Here is a 21,025-nt window from a genome sequence, read left to right on the forward strand (position 1 = left end):
GCCTGGGGACATGTGAAGGAGGCCACATCCAGCTGGAGCTGGTGGCCTCCATACCACTTAAATCATAGTAAACCTGCCTGCATTTGAAAGGTGTTGGCTGAAGGAAAACAATTCCTAAAGGAAGTTTCAAAATAACGATAGGAAAAGGTCGGTAGCTTTACTAGTGATTAATACTCCGTAGTTATTTTAAAACTTCTTTAGAAATGTGTCACTCTGAGCTTGTTAGGGTAGAATACCCTAAACATCCGTATAAATAAATCTGTATATGGGAATATAATGATGTTTTCAACAGCAGCCTTTTCATCCCTGATTCTGTGTTTGCTCTAAGTTAGGGTCTTGTTTTGCTCCAAAAAGAACAAAATAGCCCCAAACAAAAAGAACAATGCCAGGGAATTTTGTTTTCGTACCTCAGCGCTCTCAGCACTTACTGCTGCCAGGTTGGTCTTCCTGTGCCGACACGTCTGCACCCCGTTCCAGCTGGAGCCGCACCTGATTTTGGCTTCCTGTGTTTCTTAGCGAGCCGTGGATAACATCACTAAAGCCAGGTGATTTATATAGCTGTGAGACCAGAATCACAGTGTCCACCACAGATTTTTATTCTTTAATCCATTGAGTTTTATCTACGCTAACCCGTGTCTCCTACCTGCTTCATGTCCATAACAAAAAAAAAGGGTTGATCCCAGCCTGCACTGATGCAGTTTTCTGCTGGCTTCTGCATTTCCAAACCAAGCTGATTTTCTGGCAGACCTGCCTGATGCTGGGGGTTGGATTTAAGGCACATTACTGACCTCCATATCTCTCTTCTTTTTTTTTTCTTTAAATGAGCTTTGGCAGAATTTGTTATTTAGCCATTAAGTGCTGCCACTGCAGAGCTCACGCATGAGCGAAGTTGAAAATCTGCTCGTGGTGAATTAGTGATGAGAGAAAAGCAGGTCAAGGAACGTATTGTTTCGGAGTGTTGCTGAGCTTTAAGCTTAGCAGAGGCGATACTGTGGCATCTGAGGCCTTGCATCGGGGCATGGAGAGAAAAAAAAACACATAGAAATCATGGTAAGGGGCTTGTGAGGATGGATGAGCTGGATGGTGTCCAGGGAAAAAATGATAGTGAAGAGGAAGGGTGTTTCAAAGGAACAGCTTGGGAAAAGGGGGCATTTGGGAAGCAAAATATTGTATTTAAAAATTTAAATAAAAATATTGTGTTTAAAATTGTGTTAAGAAACACGTTCCTCCGCATACACAGGTACCTGCAGTGTGTTATCCAGGCCTGTGTGAACACGGGATGAATGGAGCTGGGGGTTTTTCTAATGGGGTTCTCAAACCTTAGGCACAGCCAGGCACATCCGCAGGCCTTTGCCAAGGAGCTAAAGGACCTGTCCAGGCAAAACACCCACCGGATTTGCTCTAATAATTTTGTTTTTCTCAGTTCTACACCCCCACGACAATGTGCCTGGGCCTGTTCTAAGGAACTGGATGGTTTGGAGGCCTCCATTGAGGTCTGGTATCCAGGTAAGTTGAAAGTCTAATCCCGCCTCTCTCCCATCCTACAGGAAGCTTTGGGATAGGTAATGCTCTTCCACCATTTCTGGGCTCTGGCCATGTGGCCTCAGAGTGGCAATTTCTGCATGTTCCCAATGTTAATCACATGATAACCCTAAAGGTGCTGATTTTCTGCAAATGGGTGCTGTAAATTTTTCCATTTACTGATCAAACCATGCCCTGCCTGGATAGTTGTAGCATGACTGAGCATAGGTTCTTGTCTCCTGGAATTTTAGCCTTCCTTATGTTTTAATTGCTATTTTTCCAAGTGCTCCAGGTAAATTGCTTAGTCAAAGTATGAGGAGCTAAATCGCTTCATATAATATAAACCTAGGAAACTCGTTTTAGTGGCTCTTCCGAAACCACAAAACTATGCCTGTGCCTAGCGTTTCCAAATTGCATTATATGTTAGCTGCGATTAAATTTATAAAATTGCATTATTCTATTTGAAACAATCCCAGAAATTGCAGCTTAGGCTCTGTTGGGCTTTGGGGAGGAAAGAAGTGAAGAGTGGGACAGGAAAAGGGTCTGTCCGGGCTCTGAGCGGCTTTGTTCAGGATTTGGGGTAGAAACACCTTTGTTTTGCAGGTGACTTGCTGGATTCATCCTGGGGGCTTGGCCACTAAAAGCAGAAACCAAAGAAACCAAATGACTTTTTTTTTTTTAATTCTTTTTTCTTTAGGGGCAATCTGCTGTCCTTGGAGGTCATACAAGTGTGGATTTGGGCTGGAGACGACACTGGAAATCTCGCTCGGAACTCAGCCATGGTCTTCATGTCCAGACGAAATCACCTTGAGCCTCCTCCATGTTAATCCCAGATTCCCAGCAGGCACAGTGCAGCCTTCCTGCTCTCCCAGGGTGTCCACAGACAAGTTGGGCGAGACAGTGCAAATGAAGACTTGTGAGTGGATCCTGCCCCAGGTGGCCCAGCCGGTGGTGCCAGCCCTGGGGGGAACTCAGCCCGAAGGCCGTTCCCAGGCCGGAGCCGGCTCTGGAGCTGCTCTTGGCGCTTGTTCCGCGCGGATCCGCTGCTTCCGCCATCGCCTCCGCTGGCTGCGAGTCGCAGGAAGTGCAGCAGGTCGTGGGAACCGGCCCAAGGCTGGGAGCCAAACACGGCGCCCTGGCCCGATCCCTGCGCTCGGCCGGGCAAGGAACCCCGCAGGGACGAAGCCGCACGCGTCACACACCCCAGCACTGCTGGTGCCACCACCAGAGCACATCTGTCACCTGCTGCCGGCAGCCAGGCCCCTCCAGGCGGGTGCTCAGCACCCCTCTTTGCGCACTTCGCCTCTCTGCTCCCAGTAGCGCCAAGTGCTGGCTGGCTTGGGAATCCCTTGGGAATCTAAAATGCTGCGTTTCGGAGTTAGCTCGTCCCCCAGGAATTCCTGGGGCAATTCTCCAGCCCTAACTCCCCCCGGGCACGCAGGCACGGTGCCGCCCCACACATGTCACTGTGCTTAGCCCGACATCCCTGTATTTTTTAGGGGGCGGCTGAACTATTTCGCTTTGGGGATTTCCATCTCACTCTTCTCACACCAGTCCGTATCCCAGGGCTTGATTCGGAAGGGGAAAGGAAAGGGTGCAAAGCGAAGGCAAAATGCACGGAGAGAGGGAAGTTCCAAAGCGGAATTTGCTCTTGGAGCCGGGGGAGAGGCGGGGGCTTTGCTGGCTTTGCTCTGCGAGCCTGCGGGCAGCGGGCTGGGGTGCTGGCCGCGCAGGGTGTCCCGTCCCCGGGAGCGCCGCAGCCGCGGGATGGCGGTGTCCTCGCGCGCCCCGCTGCGAGGCGGCCGCCCCTTCGGACACTGTGCTGCAAAGGGACCGGGCAGCTTGCTGGCAAGAAAAATCCTGGGGGGGGACGGTGTGCAGTGGGTTGTCCTGACCGTTTTTTCCTCCTTTTTGTGTGTGTATATCAACCCTTGCAGGATTTTTTTGTGACTGTGCAGGAGTGCAGATGGCAGGAACGGGCTAGGAGCGCTCCCGGTTCCGGAGGGGTGCCAGGAAGTCCCGGGCTTAATGTCTCACCATTGCTGCCAGCAGAAACAGGGGAGAGACAAAACAACGTGATTGCATACATGGAAACCCCATGTGCCAACACCTGGAATTTGGGGCTGGAAGGGGGTATATTAAAATGTAAAAGGAGAGAGACGCGGCAGGAGCCGTTTCCTCCGAGCGCGACGGTTGGGGTCACTCTTTCACAAGGAGCAGGTTCCTCCCGCCTGCGAGTTGCAGCGTTGCAGTGTGTGAGCGGCTGCGCGCAGCGCCCCATCCCTTCCGCGTCTCCCCGCCCGGGATTTCCACCTCTTGGCAGGACGTTCTCCAGCCAAAGGCAGGGGCAGCAATGTCTTTTAGTTTAAATAGCACTTTAGAAGCTTGCTGAAACGCAGGACAAACTCTCTAGGTGTGGATGCGGCGAGCAACACGGAGGAGAGGAATCCCCTGGTTGTTCCCCGGTCCCTTTGCTCACCCGGTTGGGTCTCAGCCTCTTCCCCAGCCACTTCCCATGGCACCCCAGCTGCCCGGAAAGCTCCTGAGCAGGACACAAGCCAAACTTAACCCATCGTTGGCCTGCACCAAGTACCCGACGGCAACCAGGCTCCTTCCATGGGGACACGGCAGGCGGCAAGGCCAGCTGGTGGCCGCAAGGGCCCGGGTGGCCTCAGGGGGGTCCGGCCACACTGCCGTCCCGTGTGAAAGCGGCGGCTCCCAGCCCGGCCCGCGAGTCCGTGTGGGAACTTCCTGTCCCCTCGCAGGAGGCGGAGGCAGAGGAGCACCCGGGGTGGGAACTGATAACTGAGGAGGGGGCTAAATTTAGCCCCGGCGCAAGAGCCCGGCGGGCTCTGAGCGGCCACTTGACAAGCCAAGTGTGCCTGGAGCGCGCGCCGGAGAGCCCCGGACACGCTGTCGAGGCCCAGGAAGGGACTCACGCAGCCCCTGCACTCCCATGCAGACGGGCCCCATCCCACGACAATCCTGGAAAGTGGCTGCGCGCAGGGTGGCTCCCCTGTGCTGTGGCGCTCACGCCATCCCTACGCCCCCACATCCCGCTCGTGCACATTCCTCATCTCTCAGTACCACACGGCGAGTCCACCCATGAATAAGGAGAGTCTCGCGCCAGCCTTGACTGCAAAGGGCCCCACTCCTTCCTGGCCAAACAAACCGCCGCAGGATCTTGCTGTGTGACTCGTCCCCCGCGGGGCACCTGGCCACCCACTCCATCCCGTGCCGGCACCCGGCAGTGCCTCCGTCGCACCCGCTGCTCCTTCCGCCCCGCCGCGCCGCAGCCGGCCCGACGCAGAGCCTGTTTAATTCAGCGGGTCATGAATTCGTAATGATTATTTACCACGTAGGGCCATGAATATTTGATCGCGGCCAGCAGCCCGCTGCAGCGCACCCGGCACGCCGGGGTGAAGACTGCCTGCCCGCAGCTCCCGGCGATGGGAGTAAGGGCTGGGCCCTGGACGCAGTCAGCCCGGGGCAGGAGCAGAGCCGGGCACCAGGGGGATTCTGGAGGCGGCAGCCGGATGCGGAGCGCAGTGAAGGGAGCGGGGATGGAGGCAGCGGGGCCTTCCTGCTCCGGCGCGAGCTGCCCGGCTCTCCACTGGCTGCAGTGCGTGACGGCTCCAGGCCGGAGCCGTCCCTGCTCCGGGCCCTGGCGCCCGCTCGCTGAGCCCTCTGCCGATCTCCCCACGCACTGAGACAAGCCAGGCCGGCCCCGGTGACAGCCCGGCCCTTTTACGGTAGCCGCGAGCCCAGCCGGCGCTTTTATCTGTCTTTATCTGCGGCCCTCGTGGCGGCAGCTCGGCCCACGGCCTTGGCCGGCCCCTGCCCGACGCCAGCGTCTTTCGGGACTGCTCTCGGGCTTAGGGGATTTGGGTACGCAGCTGGTTTGGGCGGCTTCGTCATGATCTAGGGCTAAAAACATTTGAAGGTCTCATGCTTCAACCCATCCTTCATCCGTCTCTGCCATCAGCTTCCTCCCATCGTAGCCCAGAAAGGAGCAGAGCACAGTGGGCTGCTGCTTGGAGCGGCTTTGCCGGGACGGTGCCCTCTCCTGCAGCCGAGCACTGATCCCACTTACTCCAAAGAGACCAAGCCGTGGAGAAGAGCTCCTGGTGGAAAACATCTCCCTTCTCTAAATCCAGGCTCAGTGCGGCCCCTGAGCCTGAGCTTTGCAGGTACAAACACGGTGGCACCGGGACAGTGATCAAGCCCTCTGACAGGAGAAGAGCCACCCCCAGTACGAGCAGGATGAGGTCCAGGAGGACGTACCTGGGGCTGCGTTTGATGCCACCAAGCCCACGTGGCCTGGTCTTCTCCAGCCCCTCGCTTCCAAGCTACGGAGCTCACCTAACAGACACGAGGACACACACAGAGGCGGGCGAGCCTCGGCTGCTGCCACCTCCGTTGGGTGGCCCTTGCTCTGAACTACTTGGCAGCGAGCCCCGCGGCAGGCAGCACGCTGCTCCAAACGGCTCTGGATGTTTCCTCCCGGCCCCGCGAGCGGGAAGAGTTTCTGCAGCGTGTGTTTGTGCCAGCATCATCCTCAAGTTTAAATAGCTCTGCCCTGTCCCCACTATTGACCCGCATTTATTTATAGCAAGCGAGCTCATGGGGTGCCCCCACGCAATGCTCTGCGTTTAGCCTGTGACGAGAAGCCCTGGAGCTTCTTGAGGGCTCTGGAGGGGGCAGTTGGTTGCCTTTTGCCGGGGAAGGTTGTACTTGGGGCCATACTGGGTTGTGGATCGCTTTCTCCAGGGGACAGAGTTGTTGGCCTGGAGTGGGTGACTCTCAACCTACCCCAACAGCAGCTTTTGCCATTTCTGTTATTAGGGTCCAGAGTGAACGACCACTGGCACGGCCTGGCTGCCAAACCTTTCTCCTCAGCTGCTGAGGAGTTTCAGATATGTTTCAGACATATTTCCCACATTCCCTCCTTGAAAATCACGGAGGTGAAACGTGCCTCCAGCACCAAGGGCCGACACAAAACCAGGGCTGTGAGCGGGTCCACACCGAGGAGGTGACCTGAGGCCAGAGCGGTTCGTTACGCGGCGAGGAAGAGGCCGGTGACCTTCTCGGCGGAGGGCCCGGGGTCTCCAAGGGTTAAACCTGCTGCCACCTCCCCTGCCGGGATCTGGCTCCCCCCTCGCCGGTGCCCGACGCCGGCTCCCACCCCGGAGGTCTGCGCGGCAGCCGCGCGGCCTCCCCTCCAGTCTCCACTCTTGACTATTTAAGGCAAATCTCCTCGCCGGACTTTAAACAAAACCCAGCTCCGCTGGCTCTCCTCGGTTTAAAGAACTCGCCTGGCGTAAACATACCCAAGCACAAGCCTATAAATCAGCCGGGCGCGGGACCCGGCGGGCAGGGCGCGCGGGGGGCTCGCCAGGCCCTGGCCTCGCGGGTGGCTTCAGGAACAGCCCTAAGCAAAGGGATAGCGGGAGATCGCAGGGAGCCCAGGCATCCCTGAAGAAACTGGCTGAGACGACAGGGCTAGAGGCACTGCCAGCTGTGGGGTAAAATCATTACGGTTGCAAAACAGTTTCCATCATGGCCCCTGCGTTTGCGTGTTGTTCCCTGTCGAGGCTGGAATTTTCCAGACCATAATTCCCAACCCGAAAATGAAATGTTCCTGGAAAGGGACTTTGGGGAGAGGGCATCATCCAAGCAGCCAGCGAGCTTGCGCCAAACGTCCCGTGGAATTTGGGATCTGGGGGCCACATCTGCGTTGTGGATGTCACCCAGCTGCCTCGGGCCCATCACAGCCTCGGGCTCGCGGGGACATGGGCACCTTCGTGCAGCCGGAGCAAGCGGGAACTTGGGCGAATCGGGACTCGCTGCCGCTTGCATTTTTGTGGCAGGGTCAAAGTGGAGCAGAACTAGCGCTCGTCTCAGGGATCAGCGCTTCCCACGCCTGGACGCTTCGCTCCCCGCAGGCTTCAGAGCGCTGCCGAACTTGAATCATGAGCTGTGATCTTTCAGGCTGGGCATCCGACACGCCAATATGAGCAAATTCTTCCGAATGGGCCGGTCGAAGTGATTCCGCAGTGGTTCTTGCTCCCCGAGCTACAGGAGGGCCAGTATCGCTGGGGGTGACACTAGGGCCTTGCACTGCCACTGACATCGCCCTCCCCGCTCCCCTGTCCCCTCCAGGCCGACACAGGATGGATAGAGCAGCCTCTTCCAAGAGGACACTGTGTTTAGCTCTCGTCCTCTGCCCCCGCGTTTGCTAATCCTCCCGTTACCCGCATGATGGAGGAGCTGCCTTGGGCGCTCGAGTGGGGACGGTGCAGACGTGGTGTCCTGGGCTGCCCTCCCCACAGCGCCTGGCTTCGCGCCTTGAGGCCACCTGCCGACACACGGCCCCGGGGCAAAGGGAGCCCCGACAGTCCTGGAAAGGCAGCGAGAAGAGGAAACGTTGCCACGAGGCCGGAGGGCCCTCAACCTCCTCATTGCCATCTTCCTCCATGCCAAGACACTTCCTCGGGCTCATCGCACTGTACATCACAGCATCCTTTACTGTGGTGGACTGTCTTGACGTTTAATCACACAAGGGACTGTAACATCAAAGTCTAGGAGAGATGTTTCCTTCCATAAGTCCCATAATATCTGTTAATCAGCTAATATGTTAGCTAATATCTGTTAATTAATCCACTGCTTGCTCCCTCTGCTGCAGTGCAGCGTTCGGTACCCAGCGCCCACGGGGTGAAAGGGAAGCTGAGAAGTGACATTCGGGTCCCACACGAACTGGCTCCAGCTTCCCAGGATCCGCACGTGCCGCCCAGCACCTGGGCTCCCGGCAGGAAAGGAGCTGCAGCAGGTTTGGGAGGAGAAACCTCCCGCCCGATGCTGCTGTTCCCTGGAGGGTTTTTGGGTGCTAGAGGTGGGGAAGGCGATTTCACTCCCTCCTGGAAGAGATGCAGAGAGGAAACATGCTGCGTTCTAGCTATGCGCCTGTTTTCCTGTCCTGCTCCCAAAACCCCTCAAGTGAAAGGTTTTCCAGCAAAAAGGGAGACGTTTTGCGTCTCCTGCGGCCTTGCACATGGTTAAGGAGATTAAGCCCAGAGCCCTCCTTATGCCCCTGGCGCTTCCACTTACCTCTGTGGTGATGCTGGACACCATGGGCCTCCGTTTGTCCCTCTCCAAAGCAGGTATCGCGATGCTAAATTGATTAAAATAAAATAACGGCGAGCCGTGAACACATTAATAACAGACGTGCACTCTTGAAAATGAAGCTCACGCTGTTCCCACAGTCTCTGCCCCAGGTGTAGAGTGTCTGTCTGAGGTTTGCACTAGGTGTGGACGGGGAAGGCCGACACCTGTCCCACGTGGGCTGCGGCGCTGCCGTGTCCCCGTGCTCCGGGAGGAGGGACATGTGCTGCAGCGCTCACGATTAAATAGCAGCAAAGGACTAGGACCAGGAGGAGTCCAAATGCCTTCATTAGCCTCTGCAAACCAGACCCTCTGGCATCTTGGGCTGGTGCAGCCACACGGTGGTTGGTGCAACAGCTTGGGAGATGCTGTCCACATCTCAAGCTCAGTTGGGGCCCGACCGGCTAAACCAGGCCAAGAACAGTGGAAATAAGACTGGGGGATCTGGAGAGCAGCACCAAGGAGCTGGGCTGGGTCAGTCTGGACAGAAGGAGAACCAAAAGTATCTTACTGCAGCCTAAAGCTCCTGGAGGGGCAGTTAAACGTGATGGAGCTACACTCGTCCTTAGCTGTGCCAAATGATACCAGGCTTCATGCCTAGAGGATGGTGCAGCCCTGGGACAGGCACCCAGCAAGGTGGGGAGCTCCATCCTTGGGGCTCTTCAAGGCAGGACCAACATGATCCAATAGTAGGGATCACCCTGCCACGAGGGGGTAGTGAGACTCCTGAGATCCCTTCCCATCAACACAGGTGCTATAATAAAAACTCCAAACATTCGGTTGCCCCTCTGTCCTCAAAGCAGCATCTCAGCCCCCTAAAACCTCCTCCTACCTGTGACCAGAAATGTCTGTGAAGACTAATTTGAGGTCCTGTAAATGGCCTTTGATGTTCAGCACCCATCTTGCCCATGCAAGCGAACCCCAGGGCACAACGGGACATGAGGTATCACCTAAGACAACCTCCATGACCCTCAAGGCAAAATTCCTTCTCTTGCACGGGGGTGGACAAGTTTCAGCTAGGTCCCATGCCCAAAATGACAAAACGAGCGAGCAGCAGGAGCCCAGCTACAGAGACATCTCTCTGCTGAAAACCAACATCTGGGTGGGCTTGACCCGGCTCCTGACCAGCCTGTCCAGTGACCTCCTGGCTCTGCTGGCAGCCTCAGCAAGCTCAGAGGATAGAGCTGAAAAAGAGCCCCTGGAAAATGCTGCTTTAGGTAAGCTGGGACAGGGTAAACCAGCTGATTGACTACAGGTGGCTGTAGTTTCAAGTCCCACCCTGATTTCTCAGGTGATTACAACCTGTTTTTCTATAAATCTCTCAAATACACCTTTCCCATGACCTGCCTAATGGTTGCAAGCACCTGGTAACTATTTACTCCCTTACTCCATTTGCAGGTGGGACAGAGATCCTCCCAGGGGATGCTGTGGTGGCGAAGCAGCTTGAGGAGGTGATGCAAGCCAGCCTGCTAGATGTCACCCTCCAAGGGCTAGATATAGCCCTGAACATGCTACTCATCCTTGTATGCAAAGTAGGAGGATCCACAAGCTCTTCTGGAGATGAAGGTCCTTTTTTTCCAGCCCACAGCAAGTGTTTGGGGCTCTGGGCCAGCTCCCATCATTGCTGACCAGGGCTGGTAGAGTTGAGGCCTTCCCAATGAGGTGGTTTTTGTATCATCTTCCTGTACCTGCCTGGCCCGAGCCCTGCTCTGCATTTATGGCATCCTGGTGTGGTTTTAGGAGGGCATCACTCCCTAATCAGCGTGTGGGTGCCCTTGTTGAAATACTATGAGGATGGAGAGACTTGGCCTAGGGACAACTTCATGGTAGGGTTTTGTGAGAAGGGCTGGGAGCCAGCTCTCCGTGCTCACCATGAAGCTGCCCGGCTGCTTTGGCACCCATCAACTAAAAAGGTCCCCAGGCTGTACCTAAAGTTGCATTTCCAAATGACTGCGTAAGGCCATGTGGGCTTGGGCCTAAGAGCAACCGTTTGGTTTCACTTGGAGGTTTCTAAACAGTGTGGGTTTGGCTTTTCATCAGCTTCAAACAGGAAGGGATGTGGGAGAGGGTTGGTGGGAGCAGAATGGTTACGTGTGACATCGCCTCTGTTCTAACCACTGCATCTTGGTGGACATAGCAGGGCAAGAACAGGCCTTTTGGAGCAGACCATGGCTAGATCCCTGAGGCAAGTGCTGTGTGGCATTAGCTAGAGTGGGTTGCTGTAAGCCTTGGAGGACCTGTGTCCAAGTGACCCAGAAGGTCACCTCAATTCTGCACTGTCTCGGTTGAGCTGATCTTGGACTGCCCCTTGCTAAAGCCAGGCAGATCTGTAAAAAGACCCAAAGGCAAAACTGTCAGGCAAAATCACTGCAGAGATGCTTTTTGGTGGATGGGTAATGGCGACTGCTTCACTTTTCCCACCTTCTGCCCATCACCTCAGGGAAGTCTCCCATGAGTGTGGTTTGCTGCCACCGGACACAGCCTGCACAAGCACAACACCTCTCCTGCCCAATGGCCACACGGCAAATTCCTGCAGAATGAACCAGGGGCTCGTGCAAACCCAGGTTTAGGCTGGCGCTGCTGCCCATGGCCAGTCACAGAAGTGCGAGTTGCAAGGATCTAACTAACACAGAAGTGCTGGTTGGAAGATGAGTGGCGTGAGAAGTGGCTGGATGGCAGAGCTCAGAGCTCAAGGCCCTTCCGACTTCAACCCCAAAGTCCGTAGAAAGTTAAAGCCATGAACACCAAGGCACCTCATTGGGCTTGGTGAGGTCTGGCAGCTCTTAGCTTCATTAGCAGCAGAAGCAAATATTCCCAGTCTCCTCCTGAGGGGATTCACTCCGAGCCTTCTTGGCTGGGGGCAAAGGCTTTTGCACTGCATCGACAGAGACCTTGTTCCATCCTGGGGAAATCCTTGCTCCGTTCGGGATCGACCGTGCTGCACGTTGCAGGGGGGATTGGCAGCTCCGCTCGTGGCTCAGCAGTGCAGGTGTCTTCTTCGTACGAAACAATTCCTAACAAAACCTGTATAAAACAACGTACGAAATGGTCAAAAAAATAGTTTTCCCAACTAAAAAGTGTGAGTTTTTTTCTTTTTCCACCTGGAAACTACCTTCTGCAAAAACATTTTGCGAGTGGTTGATTGGGAAGCAGCCCATTGAGGACAGGGCTCTCCGATTTAGCAACCCACGCCATGGCCTTGCAAAGAGAAATGGTTGTCTTGCTGCTGTCTATAAAAAGTAAGCAAGAACTTAACATCCAGCCCAGTGCGCTGCATGCAAACAGCTGCTGCCATTAAAAGCCCTAACCTAGAAAGCAAGGAGATGCGAAACCAACGCTCCCAGGAGGACAAGCGCATTTTCTTCCCCTGCTTGCACCTCCTGCGATGAAACCCTCCAGCGCAGCGAGCGCTCGCTCTGCAGCGGGAGCCGCCTTGGTGCCGGTGTCGCGTCTCCTTCGCGGTCCTGGAAGCAGAGCCCACGGGCGGTGCTGGAAGACGCGGGTGCGCAGAGGGGTCTGCAGAAGGCTGCTAACAGCCCCTGCATGCCTAGGTTGAAAAGCAAATCACAGGCAGGGACAGCAGCAAAACCAGGTGTTGGCAGGAAAATGGGCTGCGATTTCACCCAGCTGCAATTTCACCTGGCTGCATCTGTCCCTCTTCACAACATCCACACGAGCAAAGCTTCACCCTGGAGCTATTGGTGTGAGCAAACGTTAGGCATGTCTGTCCGAGTCACTTAGTCGTGGAATAAGCTCATTTCTGAGTGGAAATTCAACTGGTTTGGGGCAGCCAGGGAAGGACACGGTAGAGGTGGTTGCACAGCTGTGGGAGGAAGATGAATAGTTGGAGTTTAGCCGGGGTCTCTGGTTTTTGAGGGTCACTTTTTCACCAAGCTCCTCCCACGTTCCCATTGGAGGTGACGCAGCTGCTGCTGTCACCATCACAGAGTGCATCTTCCCCCCTGAGGCCACCACAGGTGACAGAACGGGCTTGGGGGGTGGCTAAGGCCGTGCACGCTGCTGCAGCGGGGCTGGATGAAGGAGGAGATGCCAACCAGGACACCAAGCTGGGTCTCCCATGCAAGGTCTGCTTTGGGGCAGCAGGAGAAGAGGGCTAAACCTGGTGAACACGAGCACCCAAAGCAGCACCCAAAGCAGCGCGGCACTGAGACGTCCGGCTCGCAAGCTGTCCAGAATCCCCAGCTGCAGCGGAATCCGGGCAGGCTGAGAGGAAAGGGGTGATAATGGAGCAGAGGGTGGGTGTGAGGGTGTCTCCAGACAGGGGACTCCCAGCAAGATGGGGGCTTCTTGTCACCTGCTCCTTCCACAGCTTGATGGGTGGTGAGATCACTGCGGGAGAGCAGTGCTGATGTCTCCTCTCCCTTTCATGTTTCCTCCCTCCAACTGTGGAGGGACAAAACGGGGAGGCCTGGGCCAAGCATCGCCGTTCAGGCCCCCTGAATGTCTCCTGTTTGCCACTTCTTCCATGAAAATCTGGGGGAAAGGCAGGACCCTCTTCATCCTCCCCGACTGCCACAGTGGAGATGGGAGCGGGTCCGGCTGCTCCCTGAGCACAATGGGGACCTGGCACACTGCTGCCTGCCACCGCCACGCAAGGTGGTGACACTTGCAGAGCCTGGCCCTGCCCCATGCCTGCCCCCCTGCCCACTGGGCTAGCAGGAGGCTGAAGGGCAGGGGCTGGACGTGCCTCCAGCAGAGCCCGCGCTCCTGCCATGCCCCGGCTGCCGAGGGAGATGTGGGCTTGCTGTCCCGGGCTCTACGGCCACTGTCCTAGGGAATATGGGGCCACTGTCCTGCGGTTCTGGGGTCCGCGGGCTCTTGCATTGGTCCCGCAGGACTCGGGGCTCTTCTCCCGGCCTGTGCAGCACCGTCCGCAGAGCGCGGGGCTGCTGCCCTGGGCAGCCGCCACCTCCGCGGGGTTCGGCCGCTTCCGCAGCCCATCCCGGCAGCGGCGGGGCTGGAGCAGCCCGTCCCGGGCCGCTGGCGACCAGGCCAGCGCGGGAACGGGCGTCCCCTTTAAGAAAGCCAAGTCCCCAAAGTTCATCAAAGTTGAGAAAGTTTTTTTTCATGGAAAGGGGAAAAAAACCAAGAGCAACAAGCGGAGCCCCGCACCCCCCCGGCGGGGGCGGGCCGGCCCGGGATTGGCGGCGGGCGGCCCGGGGGCGGCCCCGGGCGGGCGGGGCGGCGGCGCGGGCGGCTCCCGGCCCCCGGCTCGGTGCGCGGCGGCGGCGGCACCGGGAGCGGCGGCGGGGGCTGCGGCGCGTCGGCCCCGCAGCTGCGGCTCGTTGCGCTCCGCTCGGCCCCGCTCCCGCCCGGCCCGGCCCGGTCCTTAACAGCGCCGCGGCCCCGGCGCGCCGCATGTGAAGCCGCGAGGGCACCGCGACCGTCCCGCACCGCCCCGCACCGCCCCACGTCCCCGAGCACCGGCACCGGCCCCTGCCCCCGGCCCCGCGGAGCTCCGGAGCAGCCGGCACCTCCCCTGCCCCCGGCACCTCACCATGAGCAACCTCAACAAGGACACCGAGCACACCAACGGCGGCGGCAACGTCGAGGAGGAGGTGGGACGGCGCGCGACGCCGAGCGGGGCGTCCGGGCTGCGGAGCCGCCGTCGGGGCTGGGGAACCGAGGACGGGGCGGCGGGGCTGCGGAGCCGGCACCGGACCGGGGCTGGGGAACCGAGGAAGCGCCGTCGGGGCTGCAGTGTCGGGACTGGAGCAGAGCTGCGAACCGAGGAAGTGGCGTCGGGGCTGCGGCACCGGGGTGGTGGCAGACCCGAGATGCTGTCCCGGGGCTGGAGACCCGGAGGCGGGGGGGAAGGAGGGCGTCGGGGCTGCCCTGGCGGGGTGGCAGCGCAGGGCGCTTGGGGCAGCCCCTGCAGGAACCTGGGCACCCAGGTGTCGTTCAGGGCAGTCTAGGAAGGGGAAAGTCCTGGTGGCAGTTGGACCAGGCATGAGGGCAGCCTCACAAGGGCAAGTCCTAGCTCCTGGCTGAGAGCACCCTTGCCTGCTTATTGCCCTTGTGGTCCCCTGCTCAGGCCAAGCTGGAGGGAGCTGGGAGCTACTGCCTCAGGCGATCAGTAGGTCCCAGCTCCCTCCAGCTTGGTGTGATGGTTGGTCTCCAGCTGGAGGGCCCCTGGACAGAGGGTGCTGCTGCGTGCCCCCATGGTGGGGCTGGAGGGCAGGGAAGCTCATTGCCAGCTCAAGCCTTGTCCCCTTGATGGTGGCTGCAAGCAGGAGCCTGGATCCTGCTCAGCCCCATCCTGGGAGGTCTTTGGGGCTGGTTCTTCTACAGCCCCATGCCCAAGCACACGAAGCTGAGCCCGCAGTGCTGTGTGCTTGGCCTCCGGCTGCCAACCAAGCTCCGTCTTTGGACCCGTGGCATCGAGCTCGTCTCGCTCTCCAGGGAAACGCTGGTGCAGCGGGTCACCCGCTGCCCTCCATCTTGGTGGAAAAAGCCCGGGCGCGGGAGCGTTATTTTTGCTGCAGCCGTCGGCCCCTGGGAGCGGGGAGGTGCCCTGCCCCCTCCCCCAGCGCTCGTCGAGCGCGCCGTGCGCTCGCGCCGCCGCAACATGGCGCCCGCCCTGCCGCGCGCGCGGCCCTGGCCCTCGCGTGGCCCGGGGGACCGCAGAGCCGCCAGCAGTGGTGATGTGGGGTGGTGGCGACCGTAGCTTGCTTTGTTTTCCCCTCTCCGTGTGGCAGCTCGGGAGGACGTGGTTGCTGTAGGGCTGGTGGGGTGGCATGTCCAGGCCTCGCTGAGTGACACCGGAGTGGGTGGAGAGAGCGTTTTGGCTTGCGTGGGCTCCCGTGAGGCTTTCGTAGTGCGGGAAGGCTCCGTTCCTCACGTGCGTGCGCAGGAGACTCAATGCGGCTCCTTGATCCAATTGTTCACTGGCCTGCAAAGCTCCTCGTGATCGATGCCGCTTGGGGATCGCCTTTGGTCAGAACCTCGTGGCCACTGGCCGCTCAAGCTGTGTGCACTGGAGGAGACCTTGTCTGTCCCCCTGCTCACTGGGGTTGCATTTTGGTGAAGTGGGTGATGGGTGGATGCGTCTTTATCGCACCTGCGAGCGTGCAAATCCCCTCCCTTTGGGAGGACAAGAATGCGGCTGGAAAAACCTAGTTTGGAGAAGAAAAGACACCCTGGGGAATGAGGCTGGCCTGGCAATGGCAATGTCCCTGGCTCTCTGGGGTGCTTGTGGTGGGCTGGGGCACCCACCTGCCCCTGCGAGATGGTCTGCGGCCTCGCTGGGCACCTTGGCCACCCTGCGGCTTGGGGGAATAGAGGGGGTAGAAGAGGCCTGACTGCAGCAGGGCCCTTGGGAGATGGTGGTGCCGAGCTGGGAGGGATGGTGGGGGTCCCCCAAAGAGCACCTTGCACCTCATTCTCGTGTTTCTGTCCTACCCATGACTCGCCCCCATCCCTGGCGGGATTGCCATCGGAAAGCCCTCCCCTCCAGGATCCGACTGTCACCACAAATAACGCTGTGGGTGAGCGGCCGTGGGCTGAGCTCTGCGGTGGCTGCTCTGAGCCTCTGGGAGCCCTCGGAAGGCTTGTTTGTCCTTTCCGGCTGACCGGGGGCTCTTTCTCACGGCAGAAGAAGCTAGTGCGGGATTAGGAACGATCCCGTGTCCAGGCTTGGCCAGCGTTTGGGATAGCTTGGGGAGAGCTCCTGACTGCGTCCGTGATACAAGGGAGCAAACAGTTCCGTAGCTATGTTTACACTGAATGCCAAGCTGAATCCTTCCAGGCCAGTGGAAGCTGGAACATCTTCCTGAGCTGTGTGGATGATGGCGCTGGATCCCAGTGTGGCAGACCTGGCTTGGCCTCACCGTGAGTCTTCCCCGTGGCTTCCCAGAGGAAGGGAGAAGGGAGCAGAAGGGAGACGTGTGCCCCAGATACGGCAGGGGCGAAGCTCCTAAATTCGGCCCAATTTATCTAATCGTTGAGTCCTTTGCAGCCCCTTCCTGCCCAGTGACAGGGGGAAGACAGGAATGCCTCTTGCTCCTCTCCAGGCCGTTCATGGGAATGTTAAACAAACAGGGCCGAATGTCAGTCCCTGCTGTTCCTCACCAGACACCTCCCCAAACTCGATACCTCGCCACTTACCGCTATCTCCTGTTTAGTTTTCCAGGCAGCTGCCAATCTGCATGACAGCCCTCCCGAGGGGCAGCGGGAGGCTGTGGGCCGTCTAGGTGCCGCCCGCTCGCTGCGGCAGCGCTTCCTTGCCGTGAACACCACACGCTGCGTTTATATGGTTGTGTTGCAGTAAGGGTCTCTTGTGTTCACCCCATCACCGACAGTCTTGGACGGTCAATGCCCATGTGATGCTTTTGCTCTGCTCCTGCTGTGTGTTATGGATTTGGAAGACTAAAGTTCACCCTTGTTCTCCAAGAGGTCACTGGGGAGTGGGGGATGTTTGAGCCTGTTGTGTAGAGTCCCAAAGCAGGTGGATGGAGTATGTTGATACTCGATGCGTCCTCTTGCTGCTCTGTCCTTTTTAGGGCCAAATCTCAAGCACCCTCTGGCAGCAGGGTGGTGTTTGGGGCTGCTGACACAGCAGAGCTTGAACACTGTGGCTTGCGGAACGCGGAGAACAACCTGGAGCTGTGCTGGAGATCTGGGAGAGCAAGTTGGGATAAGCACAGGCAAGGAGGGAAAGCTACATGCTCGTGTTCTGCTGGCGAAGGATTGGATTCAGAGGACGTCCCCTTACAGAACACTCTTAGCTCCCAGACAGCTTCCACTGGGAGGATGGGCAGAGCTTTAGCTGGACTGGGGTAGCGAGTACTTCATTCCTGGCCTTTCTTAGCTGTTGCATGCTGGAGCTGCCAGAACCATCCAGAAATGCCGCTGGTGAGCCGGCATGTGTTAGATGCTGGGTCTCTGTAGCGCTTCATGGACTGGTGCCAGACATCTCTTGATTTCTGTAATCTCTGCTTGAGTGGACCTAGATATCTCTTGCATGCATGGCTTGTAATTCTCTGACTTGAAACAAATAAGGTTAACATAATTTCTGAAGTCAAATGACTCTGATGCTGCTCTTTGCTATGCAGAGCTTGAGAGGGTAGTAGTTAATGGTCAGCACTTGCTAATCTTCTTGTATTCAATCTGCCTGAACCAGAATGGTGTTTCAGAGCTGTTCTTGTGCACCCAAAAGCATCATCCATGTTAAATGTGGCTTTATGCTAGGGACAGATCGTTGGCTGAGCAGTACCCTGAAGTCACCATACAAGTAGAAGTTCTGGGAATTGGTGTGTTCCCAGACCTCTTGGTTCTACCAATGAGCCATTCTTCCTGGGGGGGGATGTGGGAATCTCCCTGTCCTGGTGCCTCTGTAAATATGCCTTGCACGGTAGTTTCCTCTGCCTTTCTTGATCTTTCAATGCAAGGTCTAAGTTGCCTTGAACATCACTGAATATGCCATATAGCCTCTGTGACAGAGAAACTGTTCTTCCTGCTCCCTGGCTGTGTAGCCAGTCTAGTAAATGAGATCATGTTTCAGAAATGAGTCCTCCTCCTTGGCTAGTCTGAGGAGGTGATTTTCCTATGGGGTTTCATAAGGAAGGAGTTTCTGGTGTTGCCTGCGGAAGGTGTGGTGGGCCACACTGTCACCCTTGTCAGAAGCCAGCACAAGGTTGTGTGGGAAGGATGACCCTAGGAGATGTCTGAAGGGTAGCTGAGAGCAGTTCAGGCTTTGCTGTTGTCTCTTGTGGCTCTGGAGGAATGAACAGTATGAAGTCAACTATGACTTGCCAGAACTGGTGTGGAAAGCTCTTGGAAGACCTAAAGGACCTCCTGTTTCTTGGCAGAGCCTAACACTCCCAAGCCTAGCAAGTCAAGGTTGAGCTACTTGGATGATGGAGTGCTGTGTATGCTTGCCCAGGCCTCCTGAGTGTCTGAAATGAAAGCTTTGAAGACTCTCTGGGAGATGAGTGTGGTCAACACCCCATCTGTGGTGGGGACTCAACTTGGTGACAATACTTGGCTCTGTAGGATGGCATGTAGGCTAGTGCAGCTCTGTTGCCCAAAAGCAAGTGAGAGGCAACATAGTGCTGGCTGTGCCAGACTTGGCTAGCTCTTTCCACCAGCAGTGCCAAGGACTAGGTGCTTCAGAAGGAGCAAGAGGTCCTGCAGGAAAAGGTCTTGGATCTTCTTGCTAATACACCTGAGGTATCTGTTTTGAGGTAGATTTTGGACTGCCTGTTATGTAGCTGAATGGTCTTGAGTCCCAGGTCGCTCTAGCTGTCCCTGTGATGGTGCTTCTGGTTTGAGATGGTCTGAACTCTTGGAACACCGGCAAATGTGAAGAATTGAATGGCAGCAGGTCACCTCCCTGATGACTTGATCCATTTCTTTCTTCAGAAAGAAGTCAGACTGTACCTTCTCTCCAGGAGTACCAGATGCTATCTGAGACCCGGTAGCCTTATTGCATTTGAAGGCAAGTCATCTCAAAGGCTTGTTCCTTCAGGAAGCCGTGAGGTGTGGATGCATCACAGGCCATCCCCAGAATGGGAAAGTACCTCCTGTAGGAAAGCACCTCCTGTAGCTACACTGCCATTATGTGAAGATGCTTTGTGTGGCAGAGGCCACAAGCATGAAGAATTGGGTGTGCTGTAAAACACCCGCATGCCATGTGGGATGTCTGAAACAGAATTCATCCTGTGTGACTTCTCCTGGTGAGGGAGCAGGGCAATGAGATGCAGCCCTAGTGCTGGACATCCTGAGTCAGGGATATGCCGAAGAGCATCGGGATAGCTGTAATCCTGAGCCACTGCAGTGTGTCTGGGGAGGAGGGATGATGGGGTGACGCAGACAGGGGTAGTGGTGCAAAAGGTTTATGTGCTCAGTGACCCTTCCCTTGGCATGGCTGAACCATGTGCTCAGCAAGGGCATTTTGCCCACTGCATGTAAGGTCATGGCTGCTTGGAAGGCCTGTCCTTGAGCCTGCTCTCTCCCTTGGGCCAGTCCCACCAGGAAGGGGGAGCTGGCCAGATGATAGATGAATGTGCAGGTGCAGCACTTGCACAAGCTCTGGGCTCTGCTTGGCATGGTCCTGGTAGAGCTCTAGGGTGGTGAGTGCCTCCTCATTTCCAGGGCTCTTCTACTAGCCCTGTTGCTTGGAGGCAGGAGCAGGGATGCTGCTGGAGCTTCCTCTCTTCTAGCGAAGATCACCTCCTGCACCCAGCCCTGTGGACAGGGAGATGTTGACTTCTGCTGTGTGCCCTATGGGAAGGATCAGTCTGGAGCCCAGCTGGCCAAATGTGGTAGGACAGGAAGGCAGAACACAGGGATGAGATCCTGCCTTGCCTTCATGTGCCCCAGTGGCTGCTGGGGTGGGTTTCTCTAGGTGATGGTCACCCAGGACTGCATGTGCTGACTTTCTACAATGCTCTCCTTAATCATTCTGCCCCAGCTTCCCCAGTCATGGGCTGTAATTGGTGGAAAGCCAGGGATCAGAGGGACAGTCCCTCCACATGGAGGATCTCCAGCCCTGTTGCATAGCCCGTGAGTGGTTATAGAAATGTTGCACCTCCTAATTGAGATGTTCCAACCTTGCTTACCATGCACCTGGGATGTGGTGATGGGTCATTGCATCAATGTTGGCTCAGATCCTGCTTCTCAGCTCCATGTCAGACATATGTCATCTGCTTCGAAGGGCATCAGGCCAGGGTCTGGCTGAAAGTGGGCTGAGCTGTGGTTCCTGTGGGCTAGTTCTTGCAGCAGTGGCTTGAAGCCCAGAGCATGCATGGACATTGAGCAAGCACCCACCTCTTCTGGGAGTTGACATAGCAGGGGAGAAAGCTTCACCTCCTGCTTTATCACAGTGGGATGTGAACTGGAGGGAATGACTGAGCTATGTCCTAGGTGAGAACTTAATTTGTGGTCTTGTATGAAATGTCATATGCACTTGGGTGACCACTTGAGGTGTGGGTAAGGCTGCCCTATGGTGTGGAGGGAGGTCAGAGCATATTGCTGGGTCAGGGCTGGCAGCCCTCATCCATTCTGTGTAGCATAGCTGATTCCCACAGGAGAGCAGCTATGTTTTGCTCAGAGCTGGGTTAACTCAGTAGTGCCCCAGGCTTGAAGGTTTTTGGCTGCCTACTGGTGTCCCCAGATTAGGGATGTCAGGGCAATTAGGGTGATGCTGCTGTAACCACTGTTCACCCTTGAGAACTGCTTCAACCTCTCGGCTCGCTGCTGTTCTGTCCTTGTGGAAGGCTCTCTTGGTGGTGGGCTGCCAGGCATGCTCCATGGGGCTGTGACTTGGCTGCCAATGTGCCACCTCGCATGGGACTGAGTCAGGAGGCTCGTGTACTGCTGA

The 21,025-nt window shown here is 57.0% G+C and overlaps 1 protein-coding gene across 2 annotated transcripts in view; it reads left to right on the plus strand.

Annotated features, from left to right (window-relative positions):
• The first annotated feature begins 13,931 nt into the window (after positions 1 to 13,931).
• RBPMS2 (RNA binding protein, mRNA processing factor 2) overlaps positions 13,932 to 21,025 on the plus strand; it is a 28,378-nt gene continuing 21,284 nt past the window's right edge. For both annotated transcript variants that reach the window (XR_015914206.1, XM_088538220.1), the window contains exon 1: positions 13,932 to 14,261. Coding sequence is in view for 1 of the 2 variants with exons in the window: in XM_088538220.1 (XP_088394346.1) it covers positions 14,202 to 14,261 (60 nt within the window). In the remaining variant the exon portion in view is untranslated. The remainder of the gene's footprint in view (positions 14,262 to 21,025) is intronic.

This window comes from Tinamus guttatus, unplaced genomic scaffold (genome assembly GCF_059628265.1).
Source record: "Tinamus guttatus ecotype Peru unplaced genomic scaffold, ASM5962826v1 Tinamus_guttatus_pri_ptg000942l, whole genome shotgun sequence".
Taxonomy (NCBI): Eukaryota; Metazoa; Chordata; class Aves; order Tinamiformes; family Tinamidae; genus Tinamus; species Tinamus guttatus.